General features: G+C 38.7%; 1 protein-coding gene across 7 annotated transcripts in view; it reads right to left on the reverse strand.

Annotated features, from left to right (window-relative positions):
- The window catches only part of TNS1 (tensin 1), a 236,648-nt gene that overhangs the window by 119,251 nt on the left and 100,773 nt on the right, over positions 1-16,624 (reverse strand). For 6 of the 7 annotated variants that reach the window (XM_070952600.1, XM_070952525.1, XM_070952672.1 and 3 more), the window contains exon 3: positions 10,662-10,703. In XM_070952600.1, the coding sequence (XP_070808701.1) occupies positions 10,662-10,703 (42 nt within the window). Of the gene's footprint in view, positions 1-10,661; positions 10,704-15,243; positions 15,314-16,624 lie in introns of those variants that run through there. The other variant, XM_070952915.1, reaches the window with a different exon arrangement.

Below are 16,624 nucleotides of genomic sequence, written 5' to 3' on the forward strand. Positions count from 1 at the left end.
TACAATTCATGGTTAGGTACCTATCCTGTTTTTCTTACAACAAATTTTTACCAAGATATTACTTTTTCATTAGAGAGATATGGATGTGTTTGTCCCATTCCATCAGAATAACAGAGCTGGAAGGGAGTTTAGAGGTCTTCTAAGTCAAGCAGGAAACCCTATACCATTCTGGGCGAATGGCTATTCCATCTCTTCTTAAAAACCTCTAGTGATGAAGCATCCACAAGACAAAAATATTTCATAGGCTGGATCCATTTCACATTAAAATTCTAAAGCTGAGTTAACCACACCCAATTGGGATATTTACACAGCTGTAGCCAAGGAAACAATCTAGATATTGGCTTCACCCAAGAGTGGGCAACATTCACAGGGCCACGTGCTGCAACTTAGCATTCTGATTTGCAAGGGTCATAGGAGGCCATCCCATTTAGCCTGATTTTTTTGGATTTAGCAAGTGGCTAGGAATGAGGATAGAAGCAGGAGGCCTCCCAGAAAAAAACAATTTCTATTCCCATTTCTATCTTTAACTTCCCATAAAGAAGAAAAATATGCATTAGTCAGGTTCAGACATATTGCCAGACAATTTCAACAACATGTTCTTGGGCATTATGGAAATGAAACTCAAATGTTGGGAGACTATCCCCAATCTCATAGATTGTCTTGCTCTAGCTTCACTCAATGGCCTTGCTAAGATAAAGGACTGCCACCCATAACACGAACTGCAAACTACCCAACCCTATTATTTTCACCTAGTCTAGCATGTTGTGTGAATCAGGACACCAAATAGTGTTGATATCAAATGCAGGTTTTTATGCTCATTGGGAACCCCAGACTGTATTGATATTTCCTATATAATGTGTTTTTAGCAATATTGCAAAAGCTATGCATATTCATTTCAAGAAGGATTCTATCCCTTGAAACATAGAATGAGAATCAAACACATATAAAACAGCAGGATGACACATTCTACTTTTATGAAAAGTAGAAAACATTATTAAAACTGTTGAACTATTGCATTTGGAGAATGACCTCACCAAACCTAGAGAATCCAATATTGCCAATCTTATCAGGTCTATCTATTCTTGTTTTACCAATGTACCTCTGTGCACTTCCAGTATATCTGATGGTTCATAAGAGGACATTGAACTAAGGTGAAGATTATTTTATTTTATTATTTTATTCTAGGGCCACCCATCTCTACTAGGTAATTCTGAGCAGTCTACAATTCTAAAACATGAAAACTGTTGTCTCTTGCAAATACACAGAACCTCCCAGAATAAACAATACTTCATATATCTTGTCTATTTTAGAAACAAGATGGAAGTACTGTATTATAGATCTTTAGAATTCAGTGAGAATTTTGGAAGCATTTTAAACTAAAGTGAACGCAATGCAGATGGCTCAAAGTGATACTATGCACATTCTTTCACTTTCTCATACAAAGTTAAGTACTTTCTTTTATACACTGTTATGAATAGTTTTTTTCATACACCTGCAGATGGGTACACAAATGTTCTTCCTTCCATGCATAGACATAAACAGAAGGTTATGAAATATTTTCACATACATGGCAAAACGCACATTTATTTATTTTTTCTCCGGAGGTTAGTGCTGTATAAATAGAAAATAAAGTTCTTTCTCCAATGAAACAATATTACCTGGCTTGTATTAATGCATAGGCATTAAATGCCTTTTCCACATCCTGTAGATTTGGAAGGGGATCTGATTTTAAAAACATACTGGCTAAATTACAACACACAAACCTTGGTTAGCCTTTTCCAAAAACCAGTCTGTATAGATTACGATCAATGTACATTGGGAACCCAGAAGATGGATTAATCCAATAACCAAGCCAAACATTTTATGAATATAGCACTCTATAATCAGATCAATAGGCAGGGCAATCTTCCCCATATTTCTTATGATGATCCTAAAATCCTAAAATCTAATCCAAAAATTGCCAACCGAGGACCAAAGAGGAATGCATATTCCTTTTGATAGAAAGTCAATATATTTTCCCACTTACCCTCAGAGAGTAGCTCAGAATGCAATTTGGCATCTCCTTGCCACATATACCCCCCTATCTGGCCTTAAACTAAGACTTACCTTAGGCAAAGATAGGGTTTTCCTAAGCCAGTTTGAAGCCAAGGTGCCCATCTTTCTGAAAACTCCATCCAAAACAATCCTTTTCTTTGACACAAAAAATCAGTCCGAACAAGTACACGGTAATAATACAAGCAGAGTATTTGATTAAGCAGCAACATAAGCCTGACATACAGCAGGCATCGTATTTGTGGCAGATAGCCTCTGATGCAACGGCTTTGGTCCCTGATTCTCACAGGGCAGCATCCTAATTATAAACAGCTCCCTTGTTATTACTTCCAGTGGAAATGAAGCCCTACCCTTCCTGAAACTCCCTCTAACATACGTGCGCGCACACATACACACACCACGAGAAATAGTCAGGCAGATATCAGCTGATAGAAATAACAGCTTCTAGGCAAATTAAGAGGTCAGAAGAGATCCTATCCAGAATTTAGGTCCAGGCAGAAAGATGAGAGGGACTGACTAATCTTTCGAAAGGCTGGGATTGCTCGCAACACCACTTCCCTCTTTCCTGAAAAGAAAGTGTGTGCTAATCGGTTGCAACAAAAGCCATAAAATAAGCCAATGAGTTGTCAAAGCTATTCATATAAAATAGGGGTGGGTCACATGCAGCTTCCAAACCACATTCATTGTGGTGCAACAGAAAAATCATTGACTGAGTAGCTACAATTTCAAAAACAGAAATGACAGGGTAAGTCCCAGAATAAGTGCGTGTTATATAAAACAGAGGTGAGTGAAGAATCCTCCAGGTTTTTTTTTTTTTTTTTTGTCTGCTTTTTGTCCAAAACTGAAATATTTTGGAAAGAATTTTCTTTTATAAAAAAAAACCCAAAACTATTTTCTTTTAAAATAATTAATGCATATTTATTGTTCATACACTAGGTAAAGTCTATGGAGATTCTCAGTCATCCAGGTCATGGTTGTCCCAAAGGTGCTTTTTCAAGAGGCAACTGGACTTTCTGGTTTTTCTGGAGCTGGAAATCAGGTAAGACGGCAAGAGGAGCCCCATCTTGCTCCATGCACCCCAAAATAATAAGACCTCCCCAAAAATAAGGCCAAGCATTTATTTCAGGGTTCAAAAAAATAAAAGACAGGGTGTTATTTTTGGGGAAACATGGTATCTAACTGCTCGTATTTGCATGCTTTCAAACTGCTAGGTTGGCAGGAGCTGAAGTAAGTAACAGAAGTTCACCCCATCACATGGCGCTCAGGTCTCCAACCTGGACTGTTCAGCTGACAAGCTCAGCATCTTTAACCATTGAGCCATCCCACCCCTATGTTCATATACCACTGTTCTTTATTCTTCCAAAAGATTTCCTATTAGCTTACAATAGGAAGATTTATAACTACAGTTGCAAAGTGAGGACAAGCAGCATGGATGCAAAAGTAAGATGCTCTTTGTAGATATGTATGTTCATGGCTGAGTATTTGGCCAGAGAGGGGTGGGAGCACTGCTCCAGAGGTTGGTGGAGGTTGGTGGACGTGTCTTCCCTAAGTTTCACAGGACAGAAGCATTACAAAGGAGTAAGTTGTAAAAATTTAGCCAGCAAATTTAATTATTATTATTATTTATTATTTATTGAATTTGTATACCGCCCTACTCCCGAAGGACTCAGGGCGGTGAACAGCCAGATAAAAAACATATAATACAAATGTTAAAAAGCATTAAAATACAATTAAATAATTTGGCCCGGAAAACGAAATTTAAAACACCCCAAATTCTTAAGACAAATTTAAAATTTAAAATTTTTTAAAAGTTTAAAAGTTTAAAGAGAGGTTAGGCCAGGCCGGCCTGCTGAAAAAGAAATGTTTTGATGGCACGGCGAAAAGCGCGCAGGTCCGGGATCCTCCGTATCTCCGGGGGGAGCTCGTTCCAGATGGCAGGTGCCCCCACAGAGAAGGCTCTCCCCCTGGGGGCCGCCAGTCGACATTGTTTGGCCGACGGCACCCTGAGGAGCCCCTCTCTATGGGAGCGTACTGGTCGGTGAGAGGCCACTGGTGGCAGAAGGCGGTCTCGTAAATACCCCGGTCCTAAGCCATGGAGCGCTCTAAAGGTGGTAACCAAAACCTTGAAGTGCACCCGTAAGACCACCGGGAGCCAGTGCAGCTCGCGCAGGAGGGGGGTCACATGGGAGCGCCCCGTCGCTCCCATAACCACCCGCGTGGCCGCATTCTGGACCAGCTGGAGCCTCCGGGTGCTCCTCAAGGGGAGCCCCACGTAGAGAGCATTGCAGTAGTCCAGGCGGGAAGTGACGAGGCAAATGGTGATCACACGATCACAGGGAATACTGCAACTGTCATAAATGTGAGTCAGTTGCTAACCATCTGAATTTTGATCACGTGACCATGGGGATTCTGCAACAGTTGTAAGTCTGAAAAATAGTCAAAAGTCACTTTTTACAGTGATGTTGTCACTTTGAACGGTCACTAAATGAACCGTTTTAAGTCAAGAACTACCTGTATTCACATTTAAAAGACTGGACAGAACAATTAGTAGTATGAGTAAATCCAATTTTATAATTAAGCGGTTGCTATCCTTTCCACTTGTCACCACTAGTGGAGTTGCATTTGGCTAACTGGAGAAGAGATTGGAGAAGAAGACATATTATGGTCCTCTAGTAACTTCAACACATACAACGCAGTATTTAACTTCATCTAGGACCAAAGCAACAGATTTCCCTCCAGGACTTCTTCGCTGTCCTTGTAATTCATCCATGGTTACTTATTCCTGTAAATATACAGGCAGCTACTGAGCAATCTTTGGCAATGATTGATTTCAAACAGATGTGTCTTTATTAGAACATCATTTTGAATGGTGAACCACCTTAGAAAATCAACAAGCAAAATATAAACGTTGGAAAAATATAAAGTATAAATAGGTACCAGGGGACAGATCCTTCCACAACAGCATCCGCTAATAATTGTTTTATACAGTTATTATTTTTGGAATTCTGGTATTCATTTTTTTTAAAAGCAGCCTATTAGTATTGCCAGCATACTAAAAAGCAGAGACATCACCCTGCCAACAAAAGTCCGTATAGTCAAGGCTATGGTTTTCCCAGTTGCGATGTATGGCTGTGAAAGTTGGACCATAAGAAAGGCTGAGCGCCAAAGAATTGAGGCCTTTGAACTATGGTGCTGGAGAAGACTCCTGTGAGTCCCTTGGACTGCAAGGCAATCAAACCGGTCAGTCCTAGAGGAGATCAACCCTGACTGCTCTTTAGAAGTCCAGGTCCTGAAGATGAAACTCAAATACTTTGGCCACCTAATGAGAAGGAAGGACTCACTTGGAGAAGAGCCTAATGCTGGGAAAGATTGAGGGCAAAAGAAGAAGTAGACAACAGAGAACGAGGTAGCTGGATGGAGTCACTGAAGCAGTAGTCCTGAGTTTAAATGGACTCCAGAGGATGGTAGAGGACAGGAAAACCTAGAGAAACATTGTCCATGGGGTCACAATGGGACAGACATGACTTCACAACTAACAACAACAACAACAATTAGTATTGCACCTGCTTAGTCTCTCTAGGTGATATAGAATTCCATACAGGAATTTTGGAGAAGCTAAACAGAGCATCTGCACTTCCCTCAACCAACACTAAGATTCTGTGTTGGTCATAGTGGGAAGATTGACACTTCTTGTCAATGCAGGAAACTAGCTGGAAAATAGAAATAAAATTCTTTCTAGTGGGCCAAGGGCCCTTTTTTGAGAAAAAGTAGATGAGTAAATTATTTATGCAGGTTAGTAACTTCTGAGGTCTGATTTATGATGGAAATAGGATCATAATTCAGGGTGAGATCTTAAATATACTTAATCCATTTGAAGGGTGATGAGATTCATGTTTTTATTTTGCCTCTGTGTTATACTGTTTTGATTCACTTGGATTTTACTATTAAGCATGGGCCTGATGGCTCAGCAGACTGATAGCATTGTGATTAACACCAGCTGTCTGCAATTACTGTACGTACTGTAAGGCTATTGCTTAATGCATTGTATGCCGCCCTGAGTCTCTGGAGAAGGGCGGCATATAAATCAAATTTAAAAAAAAAAAGCATGATGTCTCATCTCATGGCCAAAAGCATGATATAATTAATGAAAGACCAGAAATATACTGAAGCAAGCAATGGAAGCTGTAGGATTATCTGCCCAAGTATCAGGCTAAACTGGCTATGTTGTACTTTCACTTCAAAGTAATGGAGATAAAAAATGCTGTTTTCATTGGATCAATGGTATTTTTTTCTGCTGACAGATGACTGAGCTCAATTCTTCATAGTTCTGCCATCCCTACTCAACACTTTATCAAGAATTCCTAAGAGGTGCACCAGAGAAGAGGGAAGGGCAATCTTCTTTTATCAGGTTCTTACGAGATGCTTCCTAGACTGAAGCCACTACAATTGCAGGTAAATATGGGTAGGCCAAAGCTTTTTTCTCTGGTGCCTTCCTTACAAAGAAACCGTAACACGCTGCCTTAGAACCGATGAACTTATATATCAACCACACTGAATAAAAACAGAAACAGATGAGACTCTGTTGTTAACCAGGCAAATGAACAGCATGAACTATCACATGTCAAATTAGAACAGTGCTCTTCAAAGATGATGCTAATAGACCAGAGATGCTGATGACAACAAACTTACAGTGGAGCTTCTGTTGATGTTTACAGGTTACATATCTAATATATAAAAGAGTCAGCACCAGAGAATTCTTATTTTCCACAGCACACAGAAGCCCTGCTCAGTTCACATCCACATGATTTCATTTTAGTTTCTTCAATTGTTAAACATTTGGATAGATTGCCAAGAAAAGAAAAAAGGAATCTCATGAGCTGTAGCAGCCAATTCATCCCCTCCTTCCCCAAGTGATACAATCAAAGGTCCTGTGATACCAAGACAACTGCAAATGATTAGATATGCTTATCTGGAGTGGCAAAAACATAACATCCCACAAGAACAGTCAGCAGTAATGCAAGAGCTCTGCTAACCTAACCTACCAATCTTTAGGCAGCCTTTAGGTGAAAGTCTAAGTCACAACCCTTCTGGACATCTGGAAAGCTGCTAAAATCCAGCTCCGCCCCCCTCCCCACAAACATTATAGTCAGAATGTTAAGGGACCCAATGCAGGTAGTCCTCAGTTAACTATGGAAATCGGGACCAGAAATTCCACTGCTAAGCAATGCGGTCATAAAGTTGAGTTGTCACATGATCACATCACTTAGCAACAGCAATCCCTGCACTCTCCATCACTGCTGTTAAGTAAGGACCACAGATCATTAAGCAAATCCCAGGTAGCTTGCAAGCAACCCAGCAGGCAGGTAAGGCACAGTAAGGGACTTGCAATCTTCCCAGGAAGTGTCACAATTGATTTTGCTTGTGAAGGGAGGTTGCAAATGGGGATCCTGAGTGCAAGGCAGTTGCCAAGTCCCCCAGATCACAATCACAAGACTGCAGGAGTTCTGGGGCAACCAGAACATCAAGGTTGCAAGTCTCCTTTTTCAGCATTGTCATAACTTCAAATGGTTGCTGAACGAATGGTTGATAAGCAAGGAGCTACCTCAGTGGTGGGATTCAGCCAGTTCACACCACTTCGGGAGAACCAGTTGTTAACTTTCTGAGCAGTTTGGTGAACTGGTTGTTGGAAGAAATCATTAGGGCAGAGAACCAGTTGTTAAATTATTTGAATCCCACCACTGAGCTACCTGTATACATGTCTTTATTTTTATTGAATTGGTATATAGTGCCCTGGGTTGCCTTTTCTTATATAAGAGTACTTTAAATGCTTTATGGGGGCGGAGGTTTTTTTTGGTTTTTTTAAATATTGTTTTGTATGGAATATTCACCGCCCAGAATTATGTATTTACAATAAGCAGCTGTATAAATTGTCTACATAAATGAATAATTTTTCTCAGGCAAACGGATGGCTCTTCTCCCAGAGAATGCCTTTTCATACTCTAGTCCTTGAAGAAGGACATTGGGCTTAAGGCAAGATGTTTTTCATTTCTTCTCAAAGAAAAACAGTTTTGTTTCCAGACACTCCTTGACTCTCAAGAAATTTCCATCCTCTCAGAACGGGTCCAGATGTTACATTTCAAAAGACCGAGCCTTTTCTCTTTTCATACTTCCTTCTTTAGAGCAGGAAATCACAGATTGTACTGGCTAATTCTGTAACTAGAGAAAAAAATGTTTCTTGCGCTTATCTAGTTATAAAAGATACCTTAGTGAATTTCCATTCCCTACCAGTTATTACAGCTACATCCAACTAGACCACCCAGAGGAGCTTTTAGCTAGCTGCTAAGTGCCTTGGGAACTATTTTTCAATGTATTTTGACAATGACATTTTCAAGGTTGATATTTCTCGGATGAAGAATGAAAAAAATATGGTTGCTAAAATGTTGAGAATGACTTGACGGTACATAATCAATAGTGAAAAAATATCACTTTCAGAATTCTGAACTGAATAATATTATCAAGCAAAAAAAAAAAATCAACAACAATTCAGTACTATTGCAATATCAGCTGGGAGGGATCTAGGAGTCCTAATGGACAACCACTTAAATATGAGCCAGCAGTGTGCTGCAGCTACCAAAAAAAGCCAATGCATTCCTAGGCTGCATCAATGGAGAGCTGTATAATACTGTTATATACCCCACTGGTAAGACCATACTAGGAATATTCCATCCAGTTTTGGTCACCATGATACAAAAAGATGCTAAGACTCTAGAAAAAGAACAGAGAAGATCAACAATGATGATTAGGGGACTGGAGGCTAAAACATATGAAGAAAGTAAGTATTGGGTATGTCTAGTCTAATGAAGAGAAGGACTAGGGATGCCATGATAGCAATCTTCTGATATTTAGGGGCTGTCACAAAGAAGAGGGGGTTAACTGATTCTCCAAAGCATTCAAAGGGAGGACAAGAAGTAACAGACAGAAACTTATCAAGGAAAGATCCAATCTAGAACTAAGGAGAATTTCCTGACAGTGGGAACAATTAATCAGTAGAATGGCTTGCCTTCAGAAGTTGTGGGTCCTCCATCACTGAATATTTTTAGGAAGAAATTGGACAACCATTTGTCCAGAATGGTGTATGGTCTCCTGCTTGAGCATGGAGTTGGACTAGAAGACCTCCAAGGCCCCTTTCAACTCTGTTATTCTGTTATTAACAGCTTTCATTTCTTGCAGTAATGGAGTGAATGTAGGCAGTAATGGAATGAATGTAAGACCTAGGGGTCAGTGTACTTGACTTCTGGTTTCTTTGTAAGTATTTTCTGGGCTCTCCGTACTGAATTCCTTAAATTTCTTCCCAAATCAGTGAATATTATGTTCAGAATATGTGAGGACGATTTTATTGCACTGTCATTGGAAAAACAATGTTGCATTTTCTATTTAGAACGTGATGCTACAGTTCTAGTCTATTTCAATGAAGATTTATGATACATTCATGATTTATGATACATTCACTAAATAAATTAGGATTGTTCATGCTTCAAAATAATTTGGGAAGAATGCCTTGCATAAACTTGAGCTCAGCACCTCTCTGTTCTTCATAAAAGCAGCCCATAATTTTTCAAGTTTCTGTGCCAACCTAAAAAAAAAAAGCTGTGTCTGAAAGTCTGAAAAAATAGTCTGCTTTAATGAAGAACAGAAAAGTGAAGGGCTCTGGTTTATGCAAGATCCAAGACACTATTTTCCAAATCATTTTTGGGGAAAATGAGAAACACAAAATTCAAGATGGCTCTTCCGAACATAACTGTTAGTAAACTTAACTTGTAATGATTTTAAGTAAAGTTATATATACTGAATCTTGAGTAGAGTTAGGAGCTGGGTTTAAATTGTGTTAGCTGGGTTTCCCTTGCATTCTTCCCAGACTAGGAACAGCTCTCTTGGGAGTTACACTTATTCTGCAATTTCTCCGTCTTTAGGAAAGAAGGCAAAACCTTTCCCTTCAGCTTGGACTTATAGACTAAATGAAAGATTATTTCATTTGGGCTAATTAAATGAATTAATGCATCAAATTAATCATGATTTTAGTTGCTGCTTTAATCAGATTTTTAACTATTTTATGTCTTGCTTTTGTTTTTTAATCAATTTCCATCTTCCATTTCCTAAGAGTGGAAAAGCAAGGCAAAGTACAGTGAAAATGTAAATAAATTAAGATGGATTCAATTAAGCTGATTTTAATGCAATGTTTGAAAAACCATTTCCTAAGTCATATCACTTGCCATTTCCTAACTCATATCATTTGCAAATTGTTTAGCACTAAACGTTTCACTCCTGATGCTAGACCAAAGAGCTACACTATTGTTGACAGGCCTTTGGGGCAGTCTCCAGCACCACCGCTCAGTTCAACTGGAAAATAAGATGTAGTTTTGTTGCTAAATGGGTTAGAAACATGATAACACAAAGGAAAGGCTAAAATAGCTGTACAAACCAGGGATTTGGGCAGCTCTCATAGCCAGAAAGACTAATGTGGTTGTAGAAAATTAGATGGGGAGCTATTTGACATGGAACAGAAGAAATGTAGCGTCAATCACTACAAACTCTAGAAGAGAGAAACTTACCGGGGTATCTACATGCTTTGCAGGGCTCTCTTCGGTGGATGGCTGCACAGAGAAGAAAAACAAAGAAAGCATGAAAGCCAAGTTCAAATGTAAAACTTCCTTGCATGTTTATAAAACAAACTTTTCAAGTTCCCATACAACTTTCCTACATCCCTCTTCCCTCCTGTAGCTGTGGAAGAAGATTCAAAAGGTCAGGAATCCCTGGAAGCTGGCCAAGCTCCCCAGTTAATGACAAAAGTTCAATTTTAAAGGATAGAGAGGAAGTTAATGTTGAGTGCAATACAAATCATCCAAACCACTTTTAAACATGTATGAGGTCAAAAGGGGCCTTACTGTATAACTGTGTAAAGGCTTTTGCTACAATTTTAACTCTGTATTTTCTGGCTGGTCCATTTTCTGCCATTTCTCTCTAAGTTCAACCTCATCTAGTTGCCCTCAACAACTCCCTTCCATAGTCCTTCTTCTTTGGTTCCTTCACCCTCAGGAAATACCACACCTCCAAATTCTCCGCCATGCTCTTTTTCTCTCTACAGTACCACTTCTCTTTCTGCTCCAATTTTGCCAGCAACTCCTTATCTCTTGTACTTTATCACAAAAGTCCCTGTATCTCTGTCTTTTCTATTTTTCTGCATTCCACAGAATGCAGAAGTCTCTGCATTAAAAGTCCCATGTGGCATCTATCTTTTAAAAAGGGCAGTTTTATTGGCACGAACAGGGGGACGAATTATTTTCTCCAGTACATGACCCTCATCTGAATCCTCATCTTCAAATCTTCTCTTTGCTTTGCTGATATCTTTAGGAGGTGGGATCAACGTGGATCTCTCATTGACATGTTTATTTTTTAAGGTTATAAAACAATTTAGCTCATTAGGCTCTTAGCTTCTTCAGCCCTTCCTTTGAGGAAGTGCAAGCCATCAAATTTGTTCGAAGGCTCTGGTGGTTTCCTGCAGTTGGCTTTGGCAGCAAAAAAAATTTAAAACCCCAAGCCAGAGGCTTAGCAGAGTTGGTTAAAATACTTGTAATTCTGGTTTTTTTTTAAAAAAAATGGCACATAACTGATGTCCTAGAAAACTGGAAGAGTTTGTTTCTAAAAGCTCCCGATCATTGATTACAAAATACTACAACTCTACCCACATGGGTATTTTTAAACAGCCGGATGGCTGAGCTCAGACTATTATGTTTGCAGATTGAATGCATGGTAAAGTGGGATAACAGCACAGCAAGCACAGGTTTTGGCATTTCTACAACACTGTTTGTCCTGAGATGCTGTGGCAGTACAGAAATAAGCCCTATTTCCAGGAGCAAGAGCATGCTTCTCCTTTTATGGGTAAAGCATTATGCACAGTATTCGGTTCGCTTGCAGGTTCAGTCCCAAATTTGTCCAGTTAAAAACAACTTGGGGTTAATGTTGAGAACTTAGAAAACTACTGCTAGGTCAGAACAGACAGTACAAAACTGGAGGGAATTTTGTGACTATTGAAAAATTTACTTCAAAACAACTTAATTCCTTATCTTCACTTATGCCAGTCAAAGTTTATAATAAGGCGTGCCCAATCTGACACAACTGTGACCTACAATAAGGGGAGTTTCTCCCCCCTTTAGAAAATCAGCTATTTTGTGAACAATGACATCCATTTACAAATAAGAAAACCCAACAATAAAATCCATATTTTTATGGGTGGGGTGGGGTGGGGTGGGGTGGGGTGCGGTGGGGTGCGGTGGGGTGGGGTGGGGTGGGGTGGAATGGAATGGAATGGAATGGAATAGAATAGAATAGAATAGAATAGAATAGAATAGAATAGAATAGAATAGAATAGAATAGAATAGAATAGAATAGAATAGAATAGAATAGAATTTGGCCAACAGAGATTGGATACACAAGGAAATTGTCTCTAGTGCAAAAGCTCTCAATGTACATGCAAAGCAACAGAGTAATAATAATCATAACAATGATATCAATAAGAAGGGGTAGTAGAGGAGACGAGAAGGATAATAATACTACAGTCAGATAACATGGGTTTTGACATAGAACAATATTGTGAGGATTAGGTGTTCAGCAGAGTGATGGCACGAGAGAAAACCTGCCTGTGTCTAGTTGTTTTGGCATGCAATGCCCTATAAAAGCATCCTGAGGGGCAAAGTTGAAACAGGATGTGAGGGGTCTGTAGATATTTTCTCAGCTCCTCCTTCTTACCCTCGAAATATTCAGCTCTATGGAAGGCAGGCTGGTTACAACTTTTTTTTTTTTTTTGTAGTCCTAACTATCTGTTGGAGTCTGTACCTGTCCTGTTTAGTTGCTATACCAAACCAGACAGTTATAGAAGTACAAATGACAGACTCAATAATACCTCCTATAGAACTTTATTAATAGCTCCTGGGGCAGCCTGAACCTCTTCAGTTGATGCAGGAATAACATTCTTTGTTGTGCCTTTGTAATGATGGTTCTAATCTTAGGTGTCCATTTTGAGTCCTGGGAGATTATAGAACCCAAAAACCTGAAAGGATTCTACTTTTGATACTGTGTTGTTGAATATAATAAGAGGTGGTAGAACATGAGGACTCTCTAAAATCCAAAATCATATTGCAAGATACCTGGGAATAAGTGGGGTAACACAAATGGGAAAAGCCTGTTTAAAAATATTACCCATAAACCTGCAGATGTTTTTCGGCTGACTATACCAAATGCTCTCTGTTTTTTCAGACTGCCTGATTACCCCAAGTTCTCCCTCAATATGAGTAGTATTTACAAAGCTCATACATATGGTATCCTTAAACAGATAATTTAAAGATGCTGCAGGCAAAAACAATCTTTTATAATATTAAGCCTGAAACATAATTGTGGTTACTATTCCTTGACCAAGACATTTCATGTTATCTTAACTCTGAAAAGATGGTTAACCTGAGGTTCTCTCTCTCTTCACCCTACAAACATTGAAAGGCTTTACAAAAAACATAGAAGCATTCCTTCTATTATGGGAATTTCTCTTTATCTAGTGCAACTTCTCTGTTGTAAACTGAAGTAGTCTTCCGTATTCTGGGCTGTTTTTTACTCATTAGGTTAATCCCAGTTATGTGGCTTATGAGGATGAGGGCATTTGTTTATTCACTTTTTTACTTTATGTGCATGCCACCCAATTTGAAAAGTTTCTGCAAAACTATTTCCATGGGCAGCTGAAATGCATGACAAGAAATTTAGAAAGATGCCTTGCCAGACTTTTGATCCATTCTAGCCTAATGCTGTCAGCACTACCATGAATGGTATTTCAGGGTTTCAGTTTGAAGGATCTCTCAGTTTTTAGTTAGAAAGATCAGGAACTGAATTTAGAAAAATAATAAAAAAATATAAAGAAGCCACTTCTTTATATTCTTTCTTTCTTTCTTTCTTTCTTTCTTTCTTTCTTTCTTTCTTTCTTTCTTTCTTTTTCTTTCACTTTTAGCTTTCTCTTTGTTTTCTTTCTTTTTATTAACTTATATTAGTTTTTATCCTTCTTTCAAAAATACTTTTAATAAAATTATTTAAAAAGAAGGAATTGAATTTAGGACTTTTTGCAATGGTTTTGTTTTACAATGGAACTATAGCAGTCTGGCAGCTTCTTTTCAGATATTAGAACAATATTTAAGACCATTTTATTTGGAAGTAGCTTTATTATTGGCTAACCAAACCATTTCTCTTATTCTTTCAGCTGTCCTTTAATTTCATTGTAATATAACTCAGATACTGTTTCTCTGGGATATTTATGAGATGCTATTGCCTTTTTTAATAATGCACTCATAGCAGTCAAAACATGAGTAATATTAAAATTAATACCTAAAAGATGGTTTATTAAAAACCATCTTGACAGTTACGGTAATTACAAAATCATTACTTTAACAAAACAAATCAGTAAGCAAATAAATACAATTTCTTCCTTTCAAGAGGCTTCTGCTTGGTTCTTTGCCCAGAATGTTGTTAAATGTTCCATGCATAATGCAATTAACCACCTGAAGTTTGATGATGCAAAGTTGCATGCGGTCCTAGCTCACCCAAACTACTTCTAAAAACTGGTTCCTCTTTGCTCAGTTGATACAAATAACAAAAGCACTTGGGCTCACTGGTATTGAAGGTACTTGTACTTCTCCAAGCCAGCAATCATAAAATGTCAACCATGCCTAAAGGTATTTGGAGGCTTTCAATGGCCCAGTGTTTTCTGTGGTTTATGTGCTGTGCTGTCAGAGTCTTGGTTAAAATGGAAATACTAAAAATAAAGCTTTACACATTAAATTCTGCAACAGTTCCAGGTTCCACTTAGTGTTTTAAAATTCCCTGTTGTGTGCATACATTAAGGCCTCTTTTGTAAGATTTTCCTCATAGCTAGTTTATCAAACTTTTAATTGTTATTTTTTTTAAGCAAGTCAATTCTTTTTTAGTTCAGCTATTGCTTCGCCCATACATCTTGTGCACACTGCTACAGCTACTGTAAATCATGTCTTAAATTCCCCAGAATTAGTCCTAAATCCTTTGGCTTCTGCTAGTAAGAAGGAGGATTGAGTCAGTGTTTATCATTCTTGTTCAGTTCAAGTTCATTATTTGCAGCCTCAGTACCTTCCTGTTCTTTCTGTTCGAAGTTCAGAACAATGTATCACAAAATGAAGGTGCATCCATTGCATGGAAGAATAGATGGAGTTGACTCAATATCCTGCAAATTCCTGCCAGGCTCTCCATATCTCAACTCCAACCAATAAAATTTAGACATGCAAGACCAAAGGAATGCTCCAAACGGAACGCTCCTGTTGCTATCAGACAAAGGCCATGAGGCAGTTATTCTGTCTTTCCTCTCTTGAACAGATTTTCTGGGAAAGAAAAAAAAGGGGGGGAAATGAACAGGAAAATAAGAAGACTAGAAATAGCAGATAACACTGTCTGCACTATCAAAAATGAATATATGTAGCACAGCTCTATAACCAAATCAAGGAACCAGTAAGGAGATAAACACCAATCAAGCAGAAAACAATACTCTAATCAAGGAACTACCAAGGAAAAAAAACCTGTATCCTCACCAACACTGGCAAGGGAAGTTACTGTATAGAAATAGGGAGCAAACCCCACACCAACTAGCACTGATGATATTACCTAGTCAGATAATGGAATGTTTTGCAAGCAAATAGCCAAGCTCAGAGAGTACAAAGGACTCCACTGTCTGCATGGCCAATAAATTTCATGAATAAGTGCAAAGCAAGTCATCTACACCCATGACATTTGCACTGATCTAGCTGCCTATTCTGCCTCCCAGCCATTAAATTGCTCTGCTTCATTCATATACAGTATCTATACTTTACACTAAAAGCAATAACCATGATTGCATCTGTTGAGGACAGTGCCTGGCTATAAAACCATAAAACCATTTGATAATTTTATTAGCTATCCTCCTATTGGCTGGCTTGAATGTATTACAGTGTTTCCTGCTTGCTTTCATTGTCCTGAGATTAGCAGGTGTGAAGATGATTTCGCAGATCAATTCAAAACACCCTATATGGATTGTAGGAACACTATCATGTAAGTATCCCTAAAAGCATCTTCAGGCAAGGAAAATGTAATGATCTGAGTTCCTGAATATGTGATCCTGCCTTGGCTTACAATTACTCACAATGTAATTGACATTCTTTCCTGCCCGCCCGCCCCCCCCCCCCCAAAATGTTGGCCTTTTTTTCTCCCTGTAAATCACAGATTAATTCTGTGAACAGATACATTTCAACCCTATGCATTTAAAAATATGCAAGACAAATTCAGGAAGAGGCGTTGATCTCATAGGATCATCGCTTTCATCTCCATGCAACATGGAGTTTTCAGGTAAATTATAAACAGGTTCAAAGTTCAACAACAGGAGGCAGGGACCTGTGCCAATACTGCAGGATGGGAAGAAAAGAAAAGGGATGTCTATTTCAGGAGAAGAGCCTTTACTAAGGGAACCGTGGTTCCTAAACAT

Source organism: Pituophis catenifer, unplaced genomic scaffold (genome assembly GCF_029215685.1).
Source record: "Pituophis catenifer annectens isolate HBS135680 unplaced genomic scaffold, rPitCat1.0.hap2 SCAF_1, whole genome shotgun sequence".
Classification (NCBI taxonomy): Eukaryota; Metazoa; Chordata; class Lepidosauria; order Squamata; family Colubridae; genus Pituophis; species Pituophis catenifer.